The sequence below is a fragment of the Canis aureus genome, chromosome 6, assembly GCF_053574225.1.
Source record: "Canis aureus isolate CA01 chromosome 6, VMU_Caureus_v.1.0, whole genome shotgun sequence".
In the NCBI taxonomy this organism is placed as follows: domain Eukaryota; kingdom Metazoa; phylum Chordata; class Mammalia; order Carnivora; family Canidae; genus Canis; species Canis aureus.
This window is the reverse complement of record NC_135616.1, coordinates 36,654,895-36,678,037: the sequence shown is the minus strand read 5'-3', so window position 1 is coordinate 36,678,037 and position 23,143 is coordinate 36,654,895. Positions and strand designations below refer to the sequence as shown.

Sequence of the window (23,143 nt, the reverse complement as noted above, 5' to 3'; positions counted from 1 at the left end):
TAAATCTAATAAATTCTGAGACTTGGGATATTCTTCAAACCTAGAATAATGGGGAAAATATAGGCTACTATATAAATTAAATAATGTTTAGACAACTGGAAAGAATTGAGGGAAAAGTTGAATAATACCTCACAATGTATACTTATAGAAATGTTCAACAGATTTAAAAATTTAAATATAAAAAAATGAAGGGGGATCCCTGGGTGGCGCAGCGGTTTAGCGCCTGTCTTTGGCCCAGGGCGCGATCCTGGAGACCCGGGATCGAATCCCACATCGGGCTCCCGGTGCATGGAGCCTGCTCCTCCCTCTGCCTGTGTCTCTGCCTCTCTCTCTCTCTCTCTCTCTCTCTGTGATGACTATCATAAATAAATAAAAAAAAATGAAGGAAGAGCAATGATGGAACTCTCCTGATTTGGGCAAGAGGTCTGTCCAGATGCATTCCTGGAGATCTAACTAGCACCTAATCAGGTCTGACCTAATCAAAGGAGCTGTAATCGATGCTGCCATTTTAAGTTAAGACTATTAAGTGATTGTTTTTAGTGGTAATAATAGTAATAATAAAATGTAGTCCTTCTAAGAGAAGGGCAAGTGCTTCCAAGGATAATTGGGCTGGGGAGGGGGGCTGGTGCTCAGGCTGACATGACTCAGGCCCTATTGTGAATGTTCAGGTGGTCAGAGCAAATGGTATTCATTCATTCAAGAATGTATTTGAATGTCATACACTGCTTTGGGGACAAGCCAGATGTAGGAACTGTTACCATCCTCACGGGGCTAAAGTGTTCAACTTTAGACTAATCTTTCCTGTCTCTAGGCCTCAATTCTTCCACCTTAGACCTAAGCTACTTAGATTCAGATTACAGCTTCTCTCTGTTATGTGACCTCATGCAAGTTAATTTAATCTCTGTAAGTCTCAGTTTGCTCAGCCATAAAACGGGGACTACAACTCATTTTGTTGGGTTAAGTCGAGGTTACAATTAAGATAGTCAACAGCAAGCACAAGGCACTAGGTTGGTCACTGATGATTGTCAGGACCCAGGCAGGGTGGGGAGGCCCAGGAACCACCCACAGGAGTTCTGTTCATTGAGGCAGTGCTGCTCACAGCCCCCCAGCAGAGGGTGGGTGGAATGCTTCTGGGGCTAGGATCTGGTCAAACTGCCTCCTTCCCCCAGGGCTGCACGCTGCAGTGGCTCCACACCCCGAGGACCAGAAGCCGTGTTGCCGGGAGCACCCAGGCCGCAGACCCAGCTCCCCTGAGCGCACCGGTCCGGTGCCAGGCCCACCCGAGGCAGGAGGCACAATGCAAGCTGGGCTCGGGCGGTGGTGGTGAGATCGGGGCACCCACTCATGCTGGATCTGTGGAGGTGCCCAGCCACCAGCCTCCACCTACGGAAGCTGCAGCAAGATTTGAGGAGACTGAGACCATCCACCTGGCCCAGGGCAGCAGGACTTGCCTGCACAGACACTAGCACATCCTCAGCCCAGCCAGGGCTGTGATCCAGGAGAAGAAGTTGACTCCCGTGGATTAGATCCCATGGATCAGACCCTGAGCCCTACTTGGAGGATTCCCCAAAGTGCCCTGGAACCACTATTCATGAGGCCAGAATGGAGGGAAACTTCCCTCAACCCTGCAAAGCCTCCAGCGGCCCATTGGACTGCCCTGAGCACAGACAGAAGAAAAATGCAGAAAAGCCTCCAAGCTCCACAGGCCCCACACAGTGTCCCAAAGTTGTGTGAGAGGAAACAAGGAAGAGCCACAGTGTTGCTCCAGTGTAGTCCTCAAAGCAGGAACCTTCTGGTTCCAAGAGGTCCCCTCCGTCATCTGCGGGTCCCCAGGTACTGTCTGGGGATTTGCACAGACGCCCCATGCAGGCCCACGTTGCATGCCAGAGGCCTAGAGAAAACCACTCTGATGCCCCTCAGGAAAAGGAGGGTGGAGGGGTTGCCCCAGGCAAGAACAACACCTTGGTGGCTCCAAGGGGAAGGGGCATCAATCTTTCCAAAAGGACAAACTCCTAATGGGTACGAAAGATGGGAGAAGTCCAATGCTTTGGTCACCCAGAAGTCACACCAGGGAGGAAAGCCCAAAACCTCCATCCTGAGATAACACAAAGAAGAAATGCCCTCTGCAGGGATGTCAAGAAAGAAAGAAAGAAGATCACTGCATCCTTAAGTTTTCACCTCCATGAGAGGTTGCTTCAGATTGCCTTAAAAAATAAAAGCGCACAGCTCCAGAAAACCAAATCAGACAAAAACAAGCAAAGTCTAGACGGCTTAGACGTTAGGAAAGTAGGCAGGAGGTCTGTTCCCCAAGGTGAAAGAGAAAAGTTCTAACAACCCAAGGACTCAGGAAGGGAAAATTAAAACTTCTAATGTGGATAGAAAGTCAGTGGGCTCCCTCCATGAAGTGGAGGCAGATCTGCATGATGATGTGGAGCCACCCAACTTGCCTTTGGAGGCAAACTTAACTATGTCTGGTCCTGGAAGGGGGGGTGGGGAGGAAGAAGCAAAAGATCGTGAAAACTTCAGCTACTGCACTCGGAGAAAAAGGACTTAAAAAAAGATTCTAAAAGCACTCGTGAAAACTTGGACTCGGGCCAGAGGTTACCTAAGGTGAACAAAATCGAGTCCAGAAGCTGCAGTAGTCTGGAGCCCCATCAGCCAAGCTGAAAGAGGTCCCCACTGGTGTTGCCAGAGCTGCCACTACCTGGAGTACAGGCCAGTCACCCACCACTTCTGCTTTGGGTTGACCACCCACCTTCCAACCAAAGCAAGAAGCACTGTCTTCACCCCAGGGAGCAGAAGCAGCTGGGTTTCCTGGACACTGAATGAATTCTAAGATGCAAATGTCTTCTGGTTCCCAGTGTGCCTATCTCCACAAAATGACAATCTTGTACCAACAGTGGACCTGGGTACTTAAAAACACCTCTATCGTTGAAGTAGAAGGAGTCACACATTCTGTCCTTGAACCCATTTTGGAGACTTTATGCCCATCAGCTATATTGCATAAATACAATCATGTACTAGTTGGAGAAACATAGATTATAGAAAATTCATTGTCACCAAAACTCTAAGAGGGTCTAGAAGAGCATGAGGCGCAATGGGAGACATACGTGCGGCCTCAGGATGCCCGAGAACAGCAGCTATGTACTGACAACGAATATCGGGGCTGCACCTGCCAATAAGCCCAAAGGCTGATGGGCAAAGCTGGTCCTTCTCAACCGTGTGGCCCAGCCCCCTTCTGATGTTTGAGGGGGCCAGAATTCTGAAAGGAGCAGCAGCTCATCAAGCCAGCACCATACCCCTGTTCAGCAACAGCTTGAACTCTTCACCAAGGAGCCGGCCTGTGACTGCCGGAGCTCCGGCAGTGCCCACTGGGCGTGGTGGTCAGCAGCGGGAAACCCGCCAAGAAAAATTGCCCCAGTGATGGCCAAGACGATGAAAAGATTTCAAGAAGAGATCTTCCCAACGATAAACTGAGGACTTGCCCTGGACATGGAATGTGCTGGGAGGAAAAGGTGGGGCGGTGGAGGTTCGGGGATGGGACTTCCTAAGGAGACCAGAATCTTGGGCTTTGTGGAAACTTTTGGGCTCTTGACTCCTGTACTTTTCAAAAATTGTGCCTGTGGGCATCTGTGCAACAGCCTCCCTGCCTGGAGAATACTTCCAAATTCTGAGGATGTGAAGAAGTCTCAGTTTCACTGAGGATTTAAAGATTCGTTATACTTTGTCAAGTTGCCACTCAGTAAACAATAAGACAGCGTTTTAGTTAAAAAACAGTATCCCCAGATTGTACTTAATAAATAAAACTACTTGGCATGGTTGGTGTGTGTGTGTGTTTTAATCTCAGAGAAAACACGGCCTTCTTGGACAGAAACCCCAGAAACCATTCATTAAAAAAAGTGATAAATTTAGCTACATAAAAATTTTAGAAATCAAAAACAAGATCAAAGGACAACAATCTGGGAAAGATATCTACAATTTTTATTAACATTCAAAAGACCAACTTCCTTTATATATCATAAGTACCTATAAATCAATGGGAAAAAAGACCAACAATTTACTATAAAAATGTGCAAAACACAGGGAAAGATAGTCCTCTGGAAAGGAAACACAAATGACTCATAAATATACGATTAGACACCCAATCTTATACAAAAGCAAATGAAAGGCATAATGTGATACAAATTTTTACCGATTTGATGAGTAAAGTTCAAAAGGAAAGCCTGCTGCGTCAGAGCAAATTATCATGCATTTCTAGGAGACCTATAAATTGATACAACTTTTACTAAGTTAGGCAAAATGTTGAATGTATATATTCTTTGGTACAGCCACATCAGTTTTAGGATGAGACTGAATATATAAATGAACAGTGGTCAGACCCACATAAGCTCATGAAGCCAAACCACAATCTCTGCAGCAACCATCTCAGAAAACCAAACCACAGACTCTATAGCAGTCCAGGAAACAAAATCACAGCCTCTGTAGTAACTGGCCCAGAATGATCAAGATTTGATCAACACCTGCCAGCCTCCCGATTTTTGCCCGTAGTTTCCAAATCAGGACCAAGCAGGAAAAGCCAACTGTGCTCTCCAAATCAGCCCCAGAAGGTGCCCTGCTTCTAGTTAGCCGGCCTTCAGCTTTCCCAAGTCAATATCCTGTAGTCAGAAAATAACTGAAACCTTCCCTTTTTTTCACTGTAAAGCTTTCCTACTCCCTGACTTGCCTTGAAGTCTCTGCTAGATGAAAGTGATGGTACCTGAGTCCCTTGCTACAGCAAATTCTCAATAAATGGCTTCTGTTCTCATTTGGATGGTTTTCATTTATTTCCAAGAGAATTTTATTCTACAGATGCATGTATGTCAAATATACAGACATAAAAACTCTTTAATAGAGCAGCTTCACTTATAGAATTTTACCCTACAGATATACTTGTGTGTGTGTATGTATGTGTATGTATTCAGTAATGCACAGACCTGACCAAGGCATTTGAAGTCACTTTCCCCCAAGTTCATTTGCCTGCTTCTAAGAGGCTGAGTAGTATGTTTGACAACCTCAAGGTGCTAAAGGTGCAGAAGTAGGAATCCAGAACCCAGCATAACAGGAAACCATGGTAAAACCTGTAAAGGGCTCAGTCCCAAGAAAAAGGACAAAGGAGAAGTTAAACTGCCTAAGCTCAATCTCCCATTCTCTATGTGATCCAGAAATATCTCAGTTCCTGAAACTGGATTAAAATGTTCCTGGATTGAGGGGCTCCTGGGCAGCTCAGCTGATTAAGCGTCCGACTCCTGATCTCAGCTCAGGTCTCGATCTCAAGGTCATGAGTTCAGGTCCCTTGCTGGGCTCCATGCTAGATGTGGGGCCTACATTAAAAAAAAAAAAAAAAAAAAAAAAGATGTCCTGGATTGCTAGTTCCTCCCCCTCAGGAACAATAATGCTTCTTATCCCCACTTCTATTCAACATTATATCAGAAGTCTTAACCAGTAAAACTAGGCAAGAAAAACAAATGGCATAGAATTAAAAGGAAAGAATTAACTCTGACTTTATTCAAGGATAATGACTGTATAAAGAAGTCAAAAGAATCCACAAATAATCCTAGAATTAATAAATGAATTTTTCAATGCTGCTCTAATAAAATCAGTATACAAAAATCAATTGTATCTCTACATATCAATAATAAACACAAGATGAAGTTAAAAAACAAGAAGCCATTTACAATGATGTGAAAACCATTTACAATAGTATCAAGAAACTAAAAGTGTATCTAATAAAAGATGGGCAAAATCTCTATGTAGAAAACTCTAAATTGCTACTGAAAAAAATTAAGAAAGTTGGAATAAAAAGGATAGGCATTGATCAGAAGACTCATTATTTTTTGTCAGTTCTCCTCAAGTTTATCTTCAGATTCAATTCCATCCAAGTCAAAATCTTGTGGAATTTGACAAGTCGTTTCTAAAATACATGTATTGTCAGTAATGGTAACCATTTGACAACAAAGAACCACTAGAAATCTTTTCTTTTTTTAAATTTTTTAAAGATTTTATTTATTTATTTGAGAGAGAGACAGAGATAGCGACAGAAAGCATGAGCCAGGGAGGAAAGAGAGAAGCAGACTCCCCACTGAGCAGGGAGCCGGATGCGGAGCTCAATCCTAGGACCCTGGGATCATGACCTGAGCAAAAGGGAGATGCTTAACATATCGAGCCACCCAGGCACTTCAAGTCTTTGCTTTCACAGGTATCAAGATTGTGCAACTACAGTTATTAAGAGAGTGTGGTATTAGCACAGGAAATAGACAACAAGACCAGTGCAACAGACTCAAGGGCCCAGAAACAATTCTGCATATACACAGATGAAGAACAGTGTGGGAAAGGACACCTTTTTGGTAAATGCTTTGGAAAAATTGTATGTCCTACCTTATACCTTACACACAGATGTGTGTGTGTGTGCATGCACACACAAACCAATTTCAAATGGATTACAGTTCTAAATGTGGACACAGTAAGATTGTCAGACTATAAGAGAACATCTTCATGATTTTGGAATAGGAAAGATTTTCTGAGGATACAAAACACCCACTAGCTATAGAAGAAAAGATGAATAAAGTGACCTTTATTAAAATATAAATTTGTGTTCATAACATATTGGCATGCTGCAAATATCAGCATTTAAAAGAATTAATATGCAAATATATAGTGAGTTCCCCCAAAAAATCAATTAAAAAGACAAAATAACCCAAAAGATGCACAAGAGAAATAGGTGCTTTGCAAAATGAGGTATCCAAATGGCTAATACACAAACCAAAAGGTACTTGACCTCATTTGTAATCAAGGAGACATAAAATAAAGGATAAATAATTGATAATACCAAATAGTGCTCAGGATGTGGAACGATGGCGATTCTCATGCAATTGCGAGGGCAATATAAACTGATAAAATCACCGTAGCAAATTGTTGGGCATACCCTAGTAAAGTTGGACTTATGGCTGCTCTTTGTTTCACAATTTCTCTACTTGGGCTTCTGTTTACCTGTTAGCTTCCTTCCCTACTGCAATATAACCACCATGCAGGTAGAAGCAGTGTCTTTTTCTCAGTACCGTATCTCCGGAACTTAATGTAGCTGACTCAGGCTCTCCAGAAATCTTTGTGAAAAGACTTACAAGACAGGTAATAAAGTAAGGCAGAAATACAGAATGAAGAAAACGATCTCTTTCATGAAAAGAAAAAATACTTAAATACATATGCACTTACGACATGCAAATATATTTCTAAATAGATACAGAATAAACACAGACAACAGTTCCTGACAGGTGAGAAGGCAGAGACGGGCAGTGGGTGGCGAGTAGGGAAGAAGGCATTTACTTTCCATTGTATATCTTTCTGTTAAGTACCGTTTGAGTTTTTAGGCCATGTTTGAAATCACCTTTATTAAGGCATCATTTACACATGGCCCAGTGTACTCATTCCCAGGCCTGGACACTGAAAATGCATCAGTGTCCGGGCCTGGGAATGTGTGCACATACAGAATCAATGCCGTAATCCACATTTAGAATATCTCTATCATCACCCCAACATGTCCCTTCTGCCCCTATGGTTGTTGGCAGAGTTCAGTTCCTCATGAGCTGGAGGACTGTGGGCCTCAGTTTCTTGTTGGCTGTTGGCTGGACACTTCCTTCAGTTCCTTGCCACATGCATGTCTCCAGAGGGCCCCTTGTAACACAGCAGCTTGCTTTGTCACAGCCAACAAGTGTGTATTCTGCTTGGGAGGTTTTGAGTTTCTTGGATCTGTGGGAAAATTTTGGCCACGATGTCTTTGTACTTTTTTTTCTCCTCTTCCTCTCTGCTCTGGGATATGAACTGCATCTGTGTCTGACTACTTGCTATTGTCCTTCATGTCTCGGAGGCTTTTTCCAATGTGCTGCAGGTTAGATAGTTTCCAGTGAGTCTTTCTGATTAAAATATTGTCCTCTTCAACTCTGCGAGTTGTGTTTTATTCTTTTTGTATCTTCTGGTCTTTTCCTCTTTAGAATTATTTTGTCCTTAAATCCTTAAACATATTTATAATAGTTATTTTTAAAGTCCTTGTCTGCTAATTCTGTCTCCTGCATATTTCAGAATCTATTTCTGTTGACTGATTTTTGTCCTGGTTTTGTTATCTTTTCCTGTTTCTAATAACCAGTAGTGGTGTGTGTGTGTGTGTGTGTGTGTGTGTGTGTTTTAATCAGATCCCAGTTTTTGTGAATGCCTGGATTTTCTTGTCTTCTTTTAAGTGTGTTGAGTTTTATTTAGCAGATAGTTATTTGCGAGTAAGTCTGATTCTACCAAGCCTTCCTTTTAAGCTTTGTTGAGAGAGAGAGATCTACAGTAGCCTTACTCTAGGGCTAGTTTAGCTTTCTCCTAACGCACGGCCTTCCTGGTACCTCTAGAGTGCTCTGCTGCTCCACAGCGTTTCTCCACTTGTTGGTCTTGGCATTATAATGTCTCTCAATGTTATAAGGAGGTTATATGAACACCACTAGTTGTTCAGCTTATCATTCCTTGGTAACTGGCTTTTCCCCAGCTTTGCACATTTTCACTCTATGAATGCACAGCTCAGTTTTCATCCAAAACCTCAGAAATATGGAAAATTTGTTTGCACAGCCCACTCCTCTCTGGTCCCCTTTCTTCCCACGGTTAACCATCTAAGTCCACACTCAAGTCATGATCTCAGGGTCATGGGATTAAACCCCACCTCAGGCTCCAGGCTCAGTAAGGAGTCTGCTTGAGATTCTCTTCCTCTTCTCCTGCTCTCACATGCACATACATGCTCTCTGTGTCTCTCAAATAAATAAATAAAATCTTTAAGAAAAAGAGAGAGAGAGAGAGAGAGACATCTGGGTGGTGAGATATATACATTTTACATTTAAAAATAAAACCTGGGGCATCTGGGTGGCTTAGTGGTTGAGTGTCTGCCTTCGGCTGAGGTTGTGATCCTGGGGTCTTGGGATTGAGTCCCACATCCAGCTCTCCCTGCAGGGAACCTGCTTCTCTCTCTGCCTGTGTCTCTCTGCCTCTTTCTGTGTGTCTCTCATGAATAAATGAATAAAATCTTAAAATAAAATAAAACCTAATAAATGTTATTTTTCCAAAAGAAGGGGTATTTTTTTAAGATTTTATTCATTTATTCATGAGCAACACAGAGAGAGAAAGAGAGAGGCAGAGACACAGGCAGAGGGAGAAGCAGGCTCCATGCAGGGAGCCAGATGTGGGATCGATCCGGGGTCTCCAGGATCACACCCTGGGCTGCAGGCAGCACTAAACCACTGTGCCACCGGGTCTGCCCCAAGAAGGGGTATTTTTAACCCAAACCATCAAATATACAAATTCATATCTGTATACTTTCATATTCTCTTCTAGTGGTTAAAAGAGAAATTAGGTGCAAAAACAAGTCTCCAAAGAGTAGCAGTGTGACATTAGCAAAGTGTTCCAGGTTGAATGATTAGTCTCCCTTTCTTGGTCCACGTCCCACAGTTGCCACAGCATCTTAGGAGATGCCTGCAAGGCTGCTGCAGTGGTCAGTAGTGAAGTGGTTAATCTTCTTTACGCAAGAGTAGAGAAGAGCACTTAAAACATAAAAGTTACTTAAAATTCAGCTTTGCTTTATGGTGATTTAGAGTTTGTTTAATTAGTATTTAGAACTGCACATTGTTTATTGCTATTGGTATTTCAATAGATGCTTAAATGTTTGAACATTTAAAGTTTAATAAGCCTCAGTTCTTTCAAGAAAAACATTGATGTAATTAAATTTTCAATTACTCTTTTTTTTAGGGGCCCGTGCAATTAATAAAAGCTAAGGCATTTAACAACATTCGTTTAAAAACCTAGTCAACCACCTCATTAATTAGCTAACACTTATAGCAGGTATTTTTTTAATATAAAAGTCTCACAGAGGCAAAGTCACAACTTTTGAAAAGTATATATAATGACATATGAAAATAAATAAAATTAACTTTGTTCCAGGATTATTCTGTGTGTACACATGAATGTGTGGATCAATTATAGCATTCCAGAGAGCATTCTTGTGCATTGATACCAATTACTGTTTACTTGTTTTGAATTGTATGGTCAAATTAAAAACACTAAAGCAATTGCTCCTCAGAGCTTCCTTGCCCTTAGCACATTTAAGAAGATCTTAAATTCAAGTTGAAAATAAGAAAGTCACAGAAGTCTACAAATTGGAAAAAGTCTTATTTTAATCAGATACTACATTTATTTTGAGGTTTTTGTTGTTTTATTTTTGTTTTTGTTCAAGGTTTCCCTCTCCTTTCTTCTTTTTTAAAACTTTTTATTTAAATTCAATTTAATTAACATATAATGTATTACTAGTTTCAGAGGTAGAATTTAGTGATTTATCACTTGCATATAACACCCAATGCTTATTACATCAAGTGCCCTCCTTAATGCCCATCACCCAATTACCCCGTCCCTCCACCCATCTCCCCTTCAACAAACCCAGTTTGTTTCCTATAGTTAGAGTCTCTTGGGGTGCCTGGGTGTCTCAGTTGGTTAAGCGTCTGCCTTCAGCTCAGGTCATGATCTCAGGGTCTTGAGACCGAGTCCCACATTGGGCTCCCCGCTCAGTGAGGGGTCTGCTTCTCCCTCTCCCTCTGCCCCTCCTTCTGCTTGTGCTTTCTCTCTCTCAAATAAATAAATAAAATCTTTTTTAAAAGTCTCTTTATGGTTTGTGTCCCTTCCTGTTTTTATCTAATTTTGTTTTTCCTTCCTATCCGCTGTGTTCATCTGTTTTGTTTCCTAAATTCCACATCAGTGAAATCATATGGTATTTGTCTTTCTCTGACTGACTTATTTTGCTTAGCATAATACCCTCTAGTTCCATGCACATCGTTGCAAATGGCAAGATTTCATTCTTTTTTATCGGAGTAATATACCTGTGTGTGTGTGTGTGTGTGTGTGTGTGTGTGTGTGTACCACATCTTTATCCATTCATCTGTTGGTAGGCATCTGGGCTCTTTCCATATTTTGGCTATTGTGGACATTGCTGCTATAAACATTGGGGTGCATGTGCCCCCTTTGAATCACTATGTTTGTATCCTTTGGATAAATACCTAGTAGTGCAATTGCTGGGTCATAGGGTAGCTCTATTTTTAACTTTTTGAGGAACCTCCATATTGTTTTCCAGAATATCTGCACCAGCTTGCATTCCCACCAACAGTGCATAAAGGCTCCCCTTTCTTCACATCCTTGCCAACATCTGTTGTTTACTGAGTTGTTAATTTTAGCCATTTTGATTGGTGTGAGGTGATATCTCACTGGTTTTGAGTTGTATTTCCCTGTACGGACTGATAAGTTGTGTGTTTTTTCATGTGTCTGTTGGTCATTTGTATGTCTTCTTTAGGGAGAAATATCTGTTCATGACTTCTGCCCATTTCTTGACTGGAATATTTGCTTTTGGGTGTTGAGTTTGATAGGTTATTTAAAGATTTTGGATACTAGTCATTTATCTGATAAGACATTTGCAAATATCTTCTCCCATCCTGTAGGTTGTTTTTTAATTTTGTCGACTGTTTTGCTGTGCAAAAGTTTTTTATCTTGAAGTCCCAATAGTTCATTTTTGCTTTTGTTTCCCTTGCCTTTGATGGATTACTGTCTCATATTTAGTCTTTCATCCATTTTGAGTCTATTTTTGTGTATGGTGTGAGAAAACGGTCCAGTTTCATTCTTCTGTATGGGGCTACCCAATTTTCCCAACACCATTTGTTGAAGAGACTCTTTTTTCCATTGGATATTCTTTCCTGCCTTATCGAAGATTAATTGAGGGTCCATTTCTGGGTTTTCTATTCTGTTCCATTGATCTATGTGTCTGTTTTTGGGTCAGTACCATACTGGGGTTTTTTTGTTTGTTTTTAAAGAACTTGGTTTTTTTGTTTTGTTTTTTGTTTTTTGTTTTTGTTTTTGTTATTTTTTATTCATGAGAGACACAGAAAGAGAGACATATGCAGAGGAGGGAGCAGGCTCCCAGCTGGGAGCCCGATGTGGGACTCGATCCCAAGACCCCAGGATCACGACCTGAGCCAAAGGCAGACACTCAACCACTGAGCCACCCAGGTGCCCCAGTACCATATTGTTTTGATGATTACATCTCTGTAATACAGCTTGAAGTCTGGAATTGTGATGCCACCAGCTTTGATTTTCTTTTTCAACATTTCTTTTTTTTTATTTTTTTTCTTTTTAAATTTATTTATTCATGATAGTCACACACAGAGAGAGAGAGAGAGAGAGAGAGGCAGAGACACAGGCAGAGGGAGAAGCAGGCTCCATGCACTGGGAGCCCGACGTGGGATTTGATCCCGAGTCTCCAGGATCGCGCCCTGGGCCAAAGGCAGGCGCCAAACCGCTGCGCCACCCAGGGATCCCTTTTTCAACATTTCTTTAGCTATTCAGAGTCTTTTCTGGTTCCAGTCCCTGAGCATGAAATGGTTTTATTTAAATTCAATTTCATTAACATATGGTGTTTTTATCAAGAAAGGATGCTGTATATTGTCAAATGCTTTCTCTGCATCTATTGAGAGAATCATGCGGTTCTTGTCCTTTCTTTTATGGTGCTGTATCACACTGATTGATTTGTGGGTATTGAACCACCTTTGTAGCCATGGAATAAATCCCACTTGGTCATGGTGAATAATCCTTTTAATGCACTGTTGGATCCTATTAACTAGTATCTTGGTGAGAATTTTTGCGTCTGTATTCATGAGGGATATTGATCTATAATTTTCCTTTTTAGTGGGATTTTTTTTATTGGTTTTGGGATCAAGGTAATGCTGGCATCACAGAATGAGTTTGCACATTTTCCTTCCATTTCTATTTTTTGAAACAGCTTCAGAAGAATAGGTATTAATTCTACTTTAAATGTTTGGTAGAATTCCGCTGGGAAGCCATCTCATCCTGGACTCTAATTTGTTGGGAGATTTTTTATTACTGCTTCAATATCTTTGCTGGTTATGGGTCTGTTCAGATTTTCTATTTCTTCCTGTTTCAGTTTTGGTAGTTTATGTTTCTAGGAATGCATCCATTTCTTCCAGATTGCCTAATTTTTTTGGCATATCATTGCTCATAATATTCTTTTTTTTTTTAATGAGTCTCTTTTAGACAGCAAATAGATGGGTCTTGCTTTTTTTTTTTTATTTATTTATGATAGTCACAGAGAGAGAGAGAGGCAGAGACATAGGCAGAGGGAGAAGCAGGCTCCATGCACCGGGAGCCCGATGTGGGATTCGATCCCGGGTCTCCAGGATCGCGCCCTGGGCCAAAGGCAGGCGCCAAACCGCTGCGCCACCCAGGGATCCCCTCATAATATTCTCATATAAATGTATTTCTTGGGACACCTGGGTGGCTCAGCGGTTGGGCGTCTGCCTTCAGCTCAGGACGTGATCCTGGTCTGAGACCGAGTCCCGCATTGGGCTCCCTGCAGGGAGCCTGCTTCTCCCTCTGCCAGTGTCTCTGCCTCATTCTCTGTGTCTCCCATGAATAAATAAATAAAATCTTTCAAAAATAAATAAATTTTAAAAATTTATTTCTTCGGTGTTGGTTGTGAAACAAAAAGTCTCAAATGCACAATCTACCCATACACCTAAAGGAGCTGGAAAAAGAACAGCAAATAAAGCCTAAATCCAGGAGGAGTAAGAGAAATCATAAAGATTAGAGCACAAATTGATGATACAGAAATAAAAAAAAAACAATAGAACAGATCAGCAAAACTAGGAGCTGGTTCTTTGAAAGAATTACTAAGATTGATAAACACTTTGCTCGTTAGTTTTTTTATTGTTTTGTTAGCTGTACAGAAGCTGTTTCTCTTGATGAAGCCCTAGTAGTTCATTTTTACTTTTGTTTCCCTTGTCTCCAGAGACGTGTCTATTAAGAAGTTGGTATAGCCAAGGTCAAAAAAGGTTGCTGCCTGTGTTCTCCTCTAGGATTGTGATGGTTTTCTGTCTCATATTTGGTCTTTCATCCATTTGGAATTTATTTTTGAGTGTGGTATAAGAAAGTGGTCCAGTTTCATTTTATTCTTCTGCACGGGGCTGTCCAGCTTTCCCAAAACCATCTGTTAAAGAAAAGCTCTTTTATCCATTATATATTTTTTCCTGCTTTCTCAAAGATTAGTTGAGCATATAGTTGTGGGTCCATATCTGAGTTTTTTATTCTATTCCATTGATCTATGTGTCTGTTTTTATGCCAGTTCCATACTGTTTTGATGAGTATAGCTTTGTAGTAGTGAGTATGCTTCAGGATACTCTCTCTCTCTTCCCTCTGCCCTTCTCCTAAAATTGTTGAATAAATCTTAAAAAATAAAAATAAATCACAATTAAATACTAACTTATATTGTACAGAGTATGTGGAGTTCAGAAACATGTAAGATTAAAGAGAATGTGCCTGGATCAGTAGGAGGCAAAGCAGAAAGTGGAAAGGAAGAGACCAGACATGGAAGCTGGGCCTCATCATTGCAGTGCTCTGTAGGTTACATGGTTTGGAGGTTTTATCCTAAGTGTAATGAAAAGCCCATAAAAGGATGCCAATCAGGGAGTGACACAATTTTAAGATCATTGGATGAAGAATGGACTAGAGGGAGGTAAAATCCAACAGGAAGAATAGTTAGGAGACTATTGCAGTGGTATAGGTAAGAGATTATGGAGGCTTGGATCAGAATCTTGGCTGTGGAGATAGGGATGATTACCTATTATAGAAATAGAATCAGTAAGAATGCTGATGTCTTCCTTATGTAGAGGACAGAAGGAAGGGACTAGGAGGAAGGATCTAAGGATGACCCCCAGAACTCTCATTTGAGCAACTGGCAGATGGTGGTTTCACATTCCTAAGTGGAGGAAGACTGGGAACGGTACAGGTACAGGTTTTAGAAGGGAAGCAAAAAGTAAGCTGTTGAACAAATTAAGATGCAGATACTTGAGATACCCCACTAGATTTGTCAGGTAATCAGTTGATTCATTGTCCTCTCTGTATTCCATCTTCTAGAATACCATGTGGTCTTGGGACCCAGCAAAGAAATCCATTCTAGAATCAGTTTAGGGGCTAGGGGTTGTTGGCATATAGATGGCACTGGATATCATGAAAATGTATGGGACCATTTAGGGCAGTGGTTTTCAAACCTGTGTGTGTGTTTATAATGGACTTTTCAAGACTCCATCCCAGATTGTTTCTGATTCAGTAAGTAAGTCATGGTGAGGTCCAGGAATCTGCTTTATTAAAAGCCAACGCAAAAGGCTCTGATGCACGTAAGTTGGGTTAGATTGAAATGAGCTTGAGGACAATCCAGACATAAGACAGTAGCAACACCAACCCTTTCCAGAAGCTGGAGAGAAATAGAAAGTGGTTGGTAGGTAGAGGGGAATGTAAGGCCAACTAGAGGGTTCTATCTTCTTCTGTATTATTAGTTATCTCTGAGTGGGAGACACTAGGGCAGCTGTTCATAACCTTGGCTATACACTGTAATCACACTGCTGGGCTTAAAAAAAAAAAAAAGAAGTCGATGCACAGAATCCACCCAAAATCAGTAAATCAGAATCTCCAGAGATGGGGGCCCAGATATCAGTATTTTTTTTAACTTTACTTGTATTTATCCCCCCTCCTCTCAAAGCATTGTTTTTATTTCCCCAATGCCTGGCACTGAGTATGTCCTCAATTCATGTGCAGTATTGTGGAAAGTACAGCTGGCCAGTTAGCAGATGATACAACAGAAACCCCTGTATGTGCTGTAAAGTTCAAGTAATCTCCGTGAGAAGAGGATTACAGCCCAAGAACTGGAGGCCCAAGAGGGGAATTAAATACCTAAGTTCTTGGTAAGTAGCCTGGTAAGTGGAGAATCAGGGTCCCAACCCCCAGGTCAGAGCTGCTCTGCCTTGCAACAAGCTTCATTTTGACCACACCTGCTCACCCATCAAGACAGCGGGTCTAACAAATACCACACCGTTCCCTAAATCACAAACTGCAGTCCCTTTCCTCAAACCTGTAGGCACCCCCAACCCCGCCTGGGTCCCAGACCCATCCTATCCCCATCACAGGCTCGAGCCCAGCCAGCGGACTGGACCAGTGGGGATTACGGAATAAGATCCCTCCCTGCGCCTGCGCCACTCGGCTGGGAGAGGGCGGGGCAGGAATCCCTCTGTCGCCATAGCAACCGGAGACAAGCAAACCGGGCCGCCGCCAAAGGAGGGAGGCGCTGCTGGTACAGTTCTTTTTTTGTATTTTGCTTTCCTTACCGCTTCCCGTGCCTGGTGCGTGACCTTGAGGGTCTGGTAAGAAAGCTCCATCAGCCTCCGTGTTAGGGCCGTTGCGGTGAAAGGGCCCGCCGCTCGCTGGACCGCTACTCCCGGAGGAAGCGGCTTGGGGAAACCTGACGCTTAACCAGCCCGCCCCCTTTCACGATTGGCTGGAGCCGAAACAGCTCGGCCAATCGCGGGGCACAAATGGATTCTTTCTCATGCCAATCAATATTAAAATAAGCACGGTCGGTCCGGAGCGTTGACCAATCAAGAGAGGGAGGATGGGTGATTGACAAGGCTTGGGCGGGCTTTGAAACTGGCTAGGTGCGCTGAGTTCTGTCTCGAAAAGGCGAGTTACCCAGTTTCTGTACCACAGTATCTGCCCTTGGTTTCGGCAGTTGTTCGGGCCTTTGTGACCCAACGCTTGTGTGCCCAAGAGTACACTTTGACATCCCGTCTTTTCTAGGCCCCCTTCTCCCTCTGAATTAAGGCAAAGGTGCAGAAAGAACTTCGAAATGTCGGCAAGTGGTCCTTTTAGACGGGAAAAATCTGCTGTGGACTTTGGGTGTCGGAGGCTTTCTGGGGTGCAGAGTGTGCATCAGCCTATCCCTTCTCCTCGACTCCCTCCACCTCAGACCTATGCTCCTTAGAAGCGGACAGGCATGGACTTTACACTTTCCTCTGCTCCGTGTTCTGTGTTAACTACTTTGTGTCTTCACAGTCTTTGTGTTTCTGCTGTTAATCCTACTCTGAACCATCCCCTCCTCGTTATCTTCAGGCTACTTCTTCCATTCTCTACCTTAGGATACAAAAATATTCCAGTTTGCTCAATCTAAAAACAAGAACACGAAACCTCTCGTCTTGAAATTGCTGAGTTGAATCACCTCTCTCCCATTCACTTCAAGATTTTTGAAAGGACTGGCTGTCCTCTTCTTCACTCCCTCACCTCCCACCGGTTTCTCAATACATTCCGCCCCTCCTCCTTTGAAGCTGTTCTTACAGAGTCTTCAATAACTTCCTAATTAGGAGAGCCAATTATACGTTATTTTACTCCTTTATCTTAATTAAATGTAGCGCCATTTGAAACTGTTGACCTCTCTCTCATTAGAAATAGTAACTATAATTTATTAAAACATCTGTAGCAGGGATCCCTGGGTGGCACAGCGGTTTAGTGCCTGCCTTTGGCCTAGGGCGCGATCCTGGAGACCCGGGATCGAATCCCACATCGGGCTCCTGGTGCATGGAGCCTGCTTCTCCCTCTGCCTGTGTCTCTGCCTCTCTCTCTCTCCCTGTGACTATCATAAATAAATAAAAATTAAAAAAAAAAACAAAAACAAAAACAAAAAAAAACATCTGTAGCACCAGACAACGCACTATGTGATTTATGTGGTTAGCTAATTTAATCCTAACACCCCATGGAAAAGTTACTAACACTCCCAATTTATGGTTGTGAAAATGGGCCCAATGAGCCAAATAGCCAATTCTAAGTTATCCAACAAGATAAAGTTAGGAAGCAAAACTAGGTCTCCTTACTGAAGCCAGTGTGCTTTTCCACTATACCATGAGGCCACCCTCCCTGTCTAGTTTCACCCGTCATTCCCACTCCAACCCAGGCAACCCCCCACTTCCCCATCCCCAGCATACAGAATCTCAACTGCTCCTGAGCAGTTTATTTTCCTTAGAGAATCACTCTGACCTCATCTGCGTAATAAAAGCCTGTATTGCCTCTAAGACTCACCCAGGAAATCACTTTCTAGGACAGTTCAATGGAGCCTTTCCAATCACTACACTTACCCCACCCAGAGTTTAAACAGAGAGAAAATGATTCCTGATCTTTACATACATTTCCCACTGCACTTAGTACACTGTTTTGTTGACAGGATTTTCAAAAAATTAAAAACATAGCATTTCTTTGTATAAACGAACATATGTCAAAGATTTCCCTTAAGTCCTTGAGGGAGGGAGGCAGTTAAATGGTAAAAGTGGTTTAAAGAGCATTTTGAGGTACTAGGTATTCACAGGCATTTAAAGAAAACAGAGTGACACTGCTGGGTTAGATACAAAACTGGTTAATGTTCTACATAGCAATACAACCATAGCCTTTGGAATTTTTTCTCAGGGGCATAGATACATTCCTCTAGTTTGTCCATTTACATTCAAGTTTTAATTAAAATTAAATAAAGTTAAATTTTTAATCCCTCAGTCACACTAGCCATGTCTCTAGTATTTAGCTGTCACATGTGGCTAGTGGCTGAAAAATTGAATAACACACGTATAGAACATTTCCATCATCACAGAAAGTCCTATTGGATAGAGATTGGACCTCCTAAGCATTGTTCTAGTGTGATGTTGGGAGGTCATGCTATACTGTTTTGTGTTATTTCCAAATTTAATGTAATTTTTTCTAAAGAATCTCACTCACATGACCACTGGCTTTCAAACTTTTCTAACCAAGACTCACATTAAGAAATTTGTTTTGATTGACTAATATTTGACAAGTGAGCCAAGAATACTCAATGGGGGAAAGACAGTCTCTTCAGTAAATGGTGTTGGGAAAACTAGATATTCACATGCACAAGAATGAAGTTGTGCACCCCCATCTTACACTATTCACAAAAATTAACTTGAAATGGATTAAAACCTAAATATAAGACCTGAAACTATAAAACTCCTAGAAGGAAACATAGGGAAAAGCTCCTTAACATAGGCCTTGGCAATGATTTCTTTGGATATGACACCAAAGCACAAGCAACAAAAACAAAAATCAACAGGTTAGACTACATCAATCTGGAAAGATTCTTCACAACAAAAGAAATTGTCAACAAAACGGAAAGACAACCTATGGAATGGAAGAAAAATATTTGCAAGCAACCTTTCTGAGAGGTTAATATCCAAAATATATAAGAAACTTACAAACTCCATAGCAAAATAACTCCCAAACAATCCAATAAAAAAATGGAAGACATATAGTGAATAACAAATACACAAAAAGGTGCTCAACACCTCTAATCATCAGGAAAATTCAAGTCAAAAGCACCTGTTAGAATGACTACTATTATGAAGACAAATTTTTAAAAAGGCAGGCAAAGATGAAGAAGAGGAACTCTTATGTACTGTTGGTAGCAATATAAATTGGTACAGCCACTATGGAAAATGGTATGGAGACGCCTCCAAAAAATTAAAAATAGAATTACCATTTAATCTATCAGTTGCACTTCTGGGTATATATCCAAAGGAAATGAAATCACCATCTTGAACAGGTATCTGTATCCTTAAATTCGTTGCAGCATTATTGATAATAGCCAAGACATTGAAACAATCTGAGAATCCAGTTGATTATAGAAATAGAGGGCAGCCCAGGTGGCTCAGTGGTTTAGCGCTGCCATTAGCCCAGGGCGTGATCCTGGAGATTCAGGATCGGGTCCCACATCAGGCTCCCTGCATGGAGCCTGCTTCTCCCTCTGCCTGTGTCTCTGCCTCTCTCTGTCTCTGTCTCTCATGAATAAATGAATAAAATCTTTAAAAAAAAATCTCTTATGTCCTGAAAGAAAAACATATGCTGTTAACTTAGAATTCTCTATCCAGTGAAAATATTCTTCAGAAATTAAGGCGACTTTGAAAAGGTGACTGCCAGGAGTTGGGAGGTCAGGAAGGAAGCTTTGGAAGCAGTCCAGATGAAGAATAATGAAACAGGTACTATAATGAGAGGGCATAGTCTCAGGTAAGGTCTTTGGAGATCATCTGGCCACAGAGTTACTCCTAGAGTTAGTTTTCTAGAACAGAGATCTTACCACACTACTACCTCCAAAATCCTGTGTGGTGTCCCAGATCATCCAAACTTGGATCTGGACATGTATATCTCTCCCCAGTCTTATCTCACCATGTTTTAAAATTAGGTTTTTAAAAAGATTTTTATTTTATTTATTTATTTATTTATTTATTTATTTATTTGAGAGAGAGAGAGCAAGCACGAGCAGGAGGGACAGAGGCAGAGAGAGAATCCCAAGTAGACTCTGCACTGAGCAGAGCCTGATGTGGGGCTCAATCCTATGGCCCTAAGATCATGACCTGAGCGGAAACCAAAAGTCAGACACTTAACCGACTAAGCCACCCAGGCACCCCTTAATGTTAGTTTTAATTAAATACACTGCTTTAAAAAGAAAAAGCAAAGGCACATGCATAAGTTTTCCCTTTAAGAAACTCAGGGGTGGCTGGGTGGCTCAGTTGGCAGAGCGACTGTCAATCTCAGGGTGGTGAGTTCAAGCCCCACGTTGAACATAGAGTTTGCTTAATCAGGAAAAATAGAAATGAATGCAAATTTTCCTTTTTTTTAAAAAAATTTTTATTGACTTATTTGAAAGAAAGACCATGAGAGAGAGGGAACAAGCAGGGGGAGGGGCAGAGCAAGAGGGAGAAGCAAAGCAGATGCCTAACTGACTGAGCCACCCAAGCACCCTCTCCTTTTTCTAAGAAAAATATATTTTCCCCTTCTTTTATAAAACATATTAAAAATTTTTATGCTTGAGATTTAAACAGTTTAAATAACTACCAAAGTAACAATATTGTGTCTGAAGCACACATTAATGATGCTTCCAAGTTGGGTCATTTGATGTATATAAGATAGAGCTCCAGCTTATCACTTTTTTTTCAGGGCATATTCTTTTCTGAAGCATTGAAAATACAGTTCAACTTCAGTTGGAGAAAACAAATTATTCCACTTTCTTTTTCTCTCACAGCGAGGATGTTCTACAAAGTGAATTCTGACAGTTTTTAAATCATAAGCTTTGATTGATTGATTTTTCTCTTCAAATCAGACTTTAATCCATCAATCCCGGTGCCTTTCTCTCCCCTAGCCCTTCCCTGAGTAAACACCTTGGATTTCTGTATTCACAACCTCACTGTGTCACACCCCCTTTAGTAGGGCTCCTCAAGGCATGAGAGAATGAGGGGGAGTTATCAGGAATGACAAGAAATATCCCTGCCTCATTGCAAACCCTGTGATAGTCAACTCTAAGTCATCTCCGAACACATATTGTTAAAAGTCTGTTTTTTATGTTGCTAAAGAAAGAATCCTGCCATTCTTTAAAAACTGTCAACTCTGTCAACAGAAAGAGAAAACGTTTTAATCATATAGCCATTCTGCATTGATATAAATCTCTCTCTGCCAACGATTGTGGAAAAGTGAGAATAACACTTTTTCTGGATCTTCTCCAAGAGCAGAATGAAATCTGGGCTTTGGGGCCCCTAGGTGCCTCAGTAGTTGAGCATCTGCCCTTAGGGTATGATCCCAGGGTCCTGGGATCGAGTCCCACATCAGGCTCCCCACGAGGAGCCTGCTTCTCCCTCTGCCTCTCTGTCTCTGCCTCTCTCTGTGTTTCTCATCAAAAAATAAAATCTTAAAAAAGAAATCTGGGGTTTGCCCCATCATTTTTATCAGTGTCATTTTGTACAGCACCCTACAGGGTATTAAAATGTTGGCTGTCGTTTCCTAACCTCATCTCAGCACAGTGCTGCCTTTCCTGCAGAAACATGGAGCGGCTCTGGCTCCTCTCCAGAGTCACACCAGGATTGCAATTTTCACTGCTCTGTGATTTTAGGGACGGCTTTGGACCTGTTCAAGCCTTGTCTCCTTGTCCGTAAAATGGGAAGAGTAATACCCTCTCATAATGTTACAAGAATTTAATGAGACCACGCATGGGGAAGACTATCCTAATCAAGTGTCCTTGATTAAGAGATGGTTTACTGCCTTTAGAATGAATCATCAACAAAACAAAGAGACTTAGCAGCATTCATTTTAAAAAACGAAGGGACTGGATGTCACTGGGAGGACAGAGGGGTGACTGTGTCTTTAAGCCCAGGAAACATTGAACAACAAGGTCCAGAAAGGGCAGATACCAGTGCAGCTTCAGCGACCTCAACAGCTGTCCCCTTCATTCAAAAATGTCCTGCCATTAACATGACTCATCTTCAAACTCTTTGAGCCCGCACGACTCTCAGCACAATTTTCAAGAAAAAGCATCTGATTGCTTCCTCCTGGCTAACAGATGGGCTTTTCTCACCCCATGTTCGATCCAGATCCAATTAGCTGGGACTGGGGAGGAGGCTTCCATGTCACAAATAGATTTTTTAGGGCCTATGAAAAGGGGAACAAGACTGACATGCACCCCAAGAAGGATGCGGTCCCAGTGCTTGGAAATGCCTGGTGCATAATGAATGCTTAATGAGTCTTAGCTTTTGTTATCATTGACAGAGTACTCTGTAATTTTCAGCCTCCATCTGTTTGATTGTACCTTTTTTTTTATAACCATTAAAGTGTAATCCCCTCCTTTTTGAATGAAAAAGAAATCATTTATTCATTCATCCAAAAAAAATGCATCACACTTAATGATATTCTTAGCAATGGGGTTACAAAAGAGCACCAAGTCCCCACTTTCATGGAATTTATATTCTAGTGGAAGCTGAGGACTCTAGGAATAATTGTACCCATAAACGATAAATTAATATCATTTGATTAGTGAAAGGTTCCAAAAGAAAGGTAAAAGTTTGGGGGCACAAATAATGATAGTGGAAAAAGACTAAGAGCCAAGTGTTGGAGATAACACAAGGGCCTGTGGACTGTGGTAAGGAGTGTAATTTTTATTTTTAGAGTGCTGTAAACCCACTCAAAGGTTTTGCATCAGGGGACAGTGAAATCAGATTTATATCTATAAAATATCATGCTGGCTGTTGTGTGGCACATAATCATAGCAGGACAAGATAGAAAGCAACTAAACAAGACAGGAGTCTCCTACAGTCACTCAGGCTTATGGTAGCAGGAGCAGGGAAGTTGTAAAGAAGTATCAGATCTAGGATGTATTTCATATTTTATTCTGAAA

At 41.6% G+C, this 23,143-nt stretch overlaps 2 protein-coding genes across 10 annotated transcripts in view; one reads left to right on the top strand and one right to left on the bottom strand.

Annotated features, from left to right (window-relative positions):
- The window catches only part of KATNAL2 (katanin catalytic subunit A1 like 2), a 91,673-nt gene that overhangs the window by 58,025 nt on the left and 10,505 nt on the right, over nucleotides 1-23,143 (bottom strand). For 3 of the 9 annotated variants that reach the window (XR_013381510.1, XM_077900678.1, XM_077900682.1), the window contains exon 1: nucleotides 16,266-16,430. The exons of 1 other annotated variant lie outside the window; for it this stretch is intronic. Coding sequence is in view for 7 of the 8 variants with exons in the window: in XM_077900678.1 (XP_077756804.1) it covers nucleotides 16,266-16,316 (51 nt within the window). In the remaining variant the exon portion in view is untranslated. Of the gene's footprint in view, nucleotides 1-16,265; nucleotides 16,433-23,143 lie in introns of those variants that run through there. 5 more of the 9 variants (XM_077900676.1, XM_077900674.1, XM_077900675.1 and 2 more) reach the window with 3 other exon arrangements.
- Nucleotides 15,063-23,143, top strand: part of PIAS2 (protein inhibitor of activated STAT 2) — a 147,223-nt gene continuing 139,142 nt past the window's right edge. Inside the window, exons 1-2 of the mRNA XM_077900667.1 lie at nucleotides 15,063-15,213; nucleotides 15,700-15,845. The gene's annotated coding sequence lies outside the window, so the exon portion shown is untranslated. The remainder of the gene's footprint in view (nucleotides 15,214-15,699; nucleotides 15,846-23,143) is intronic.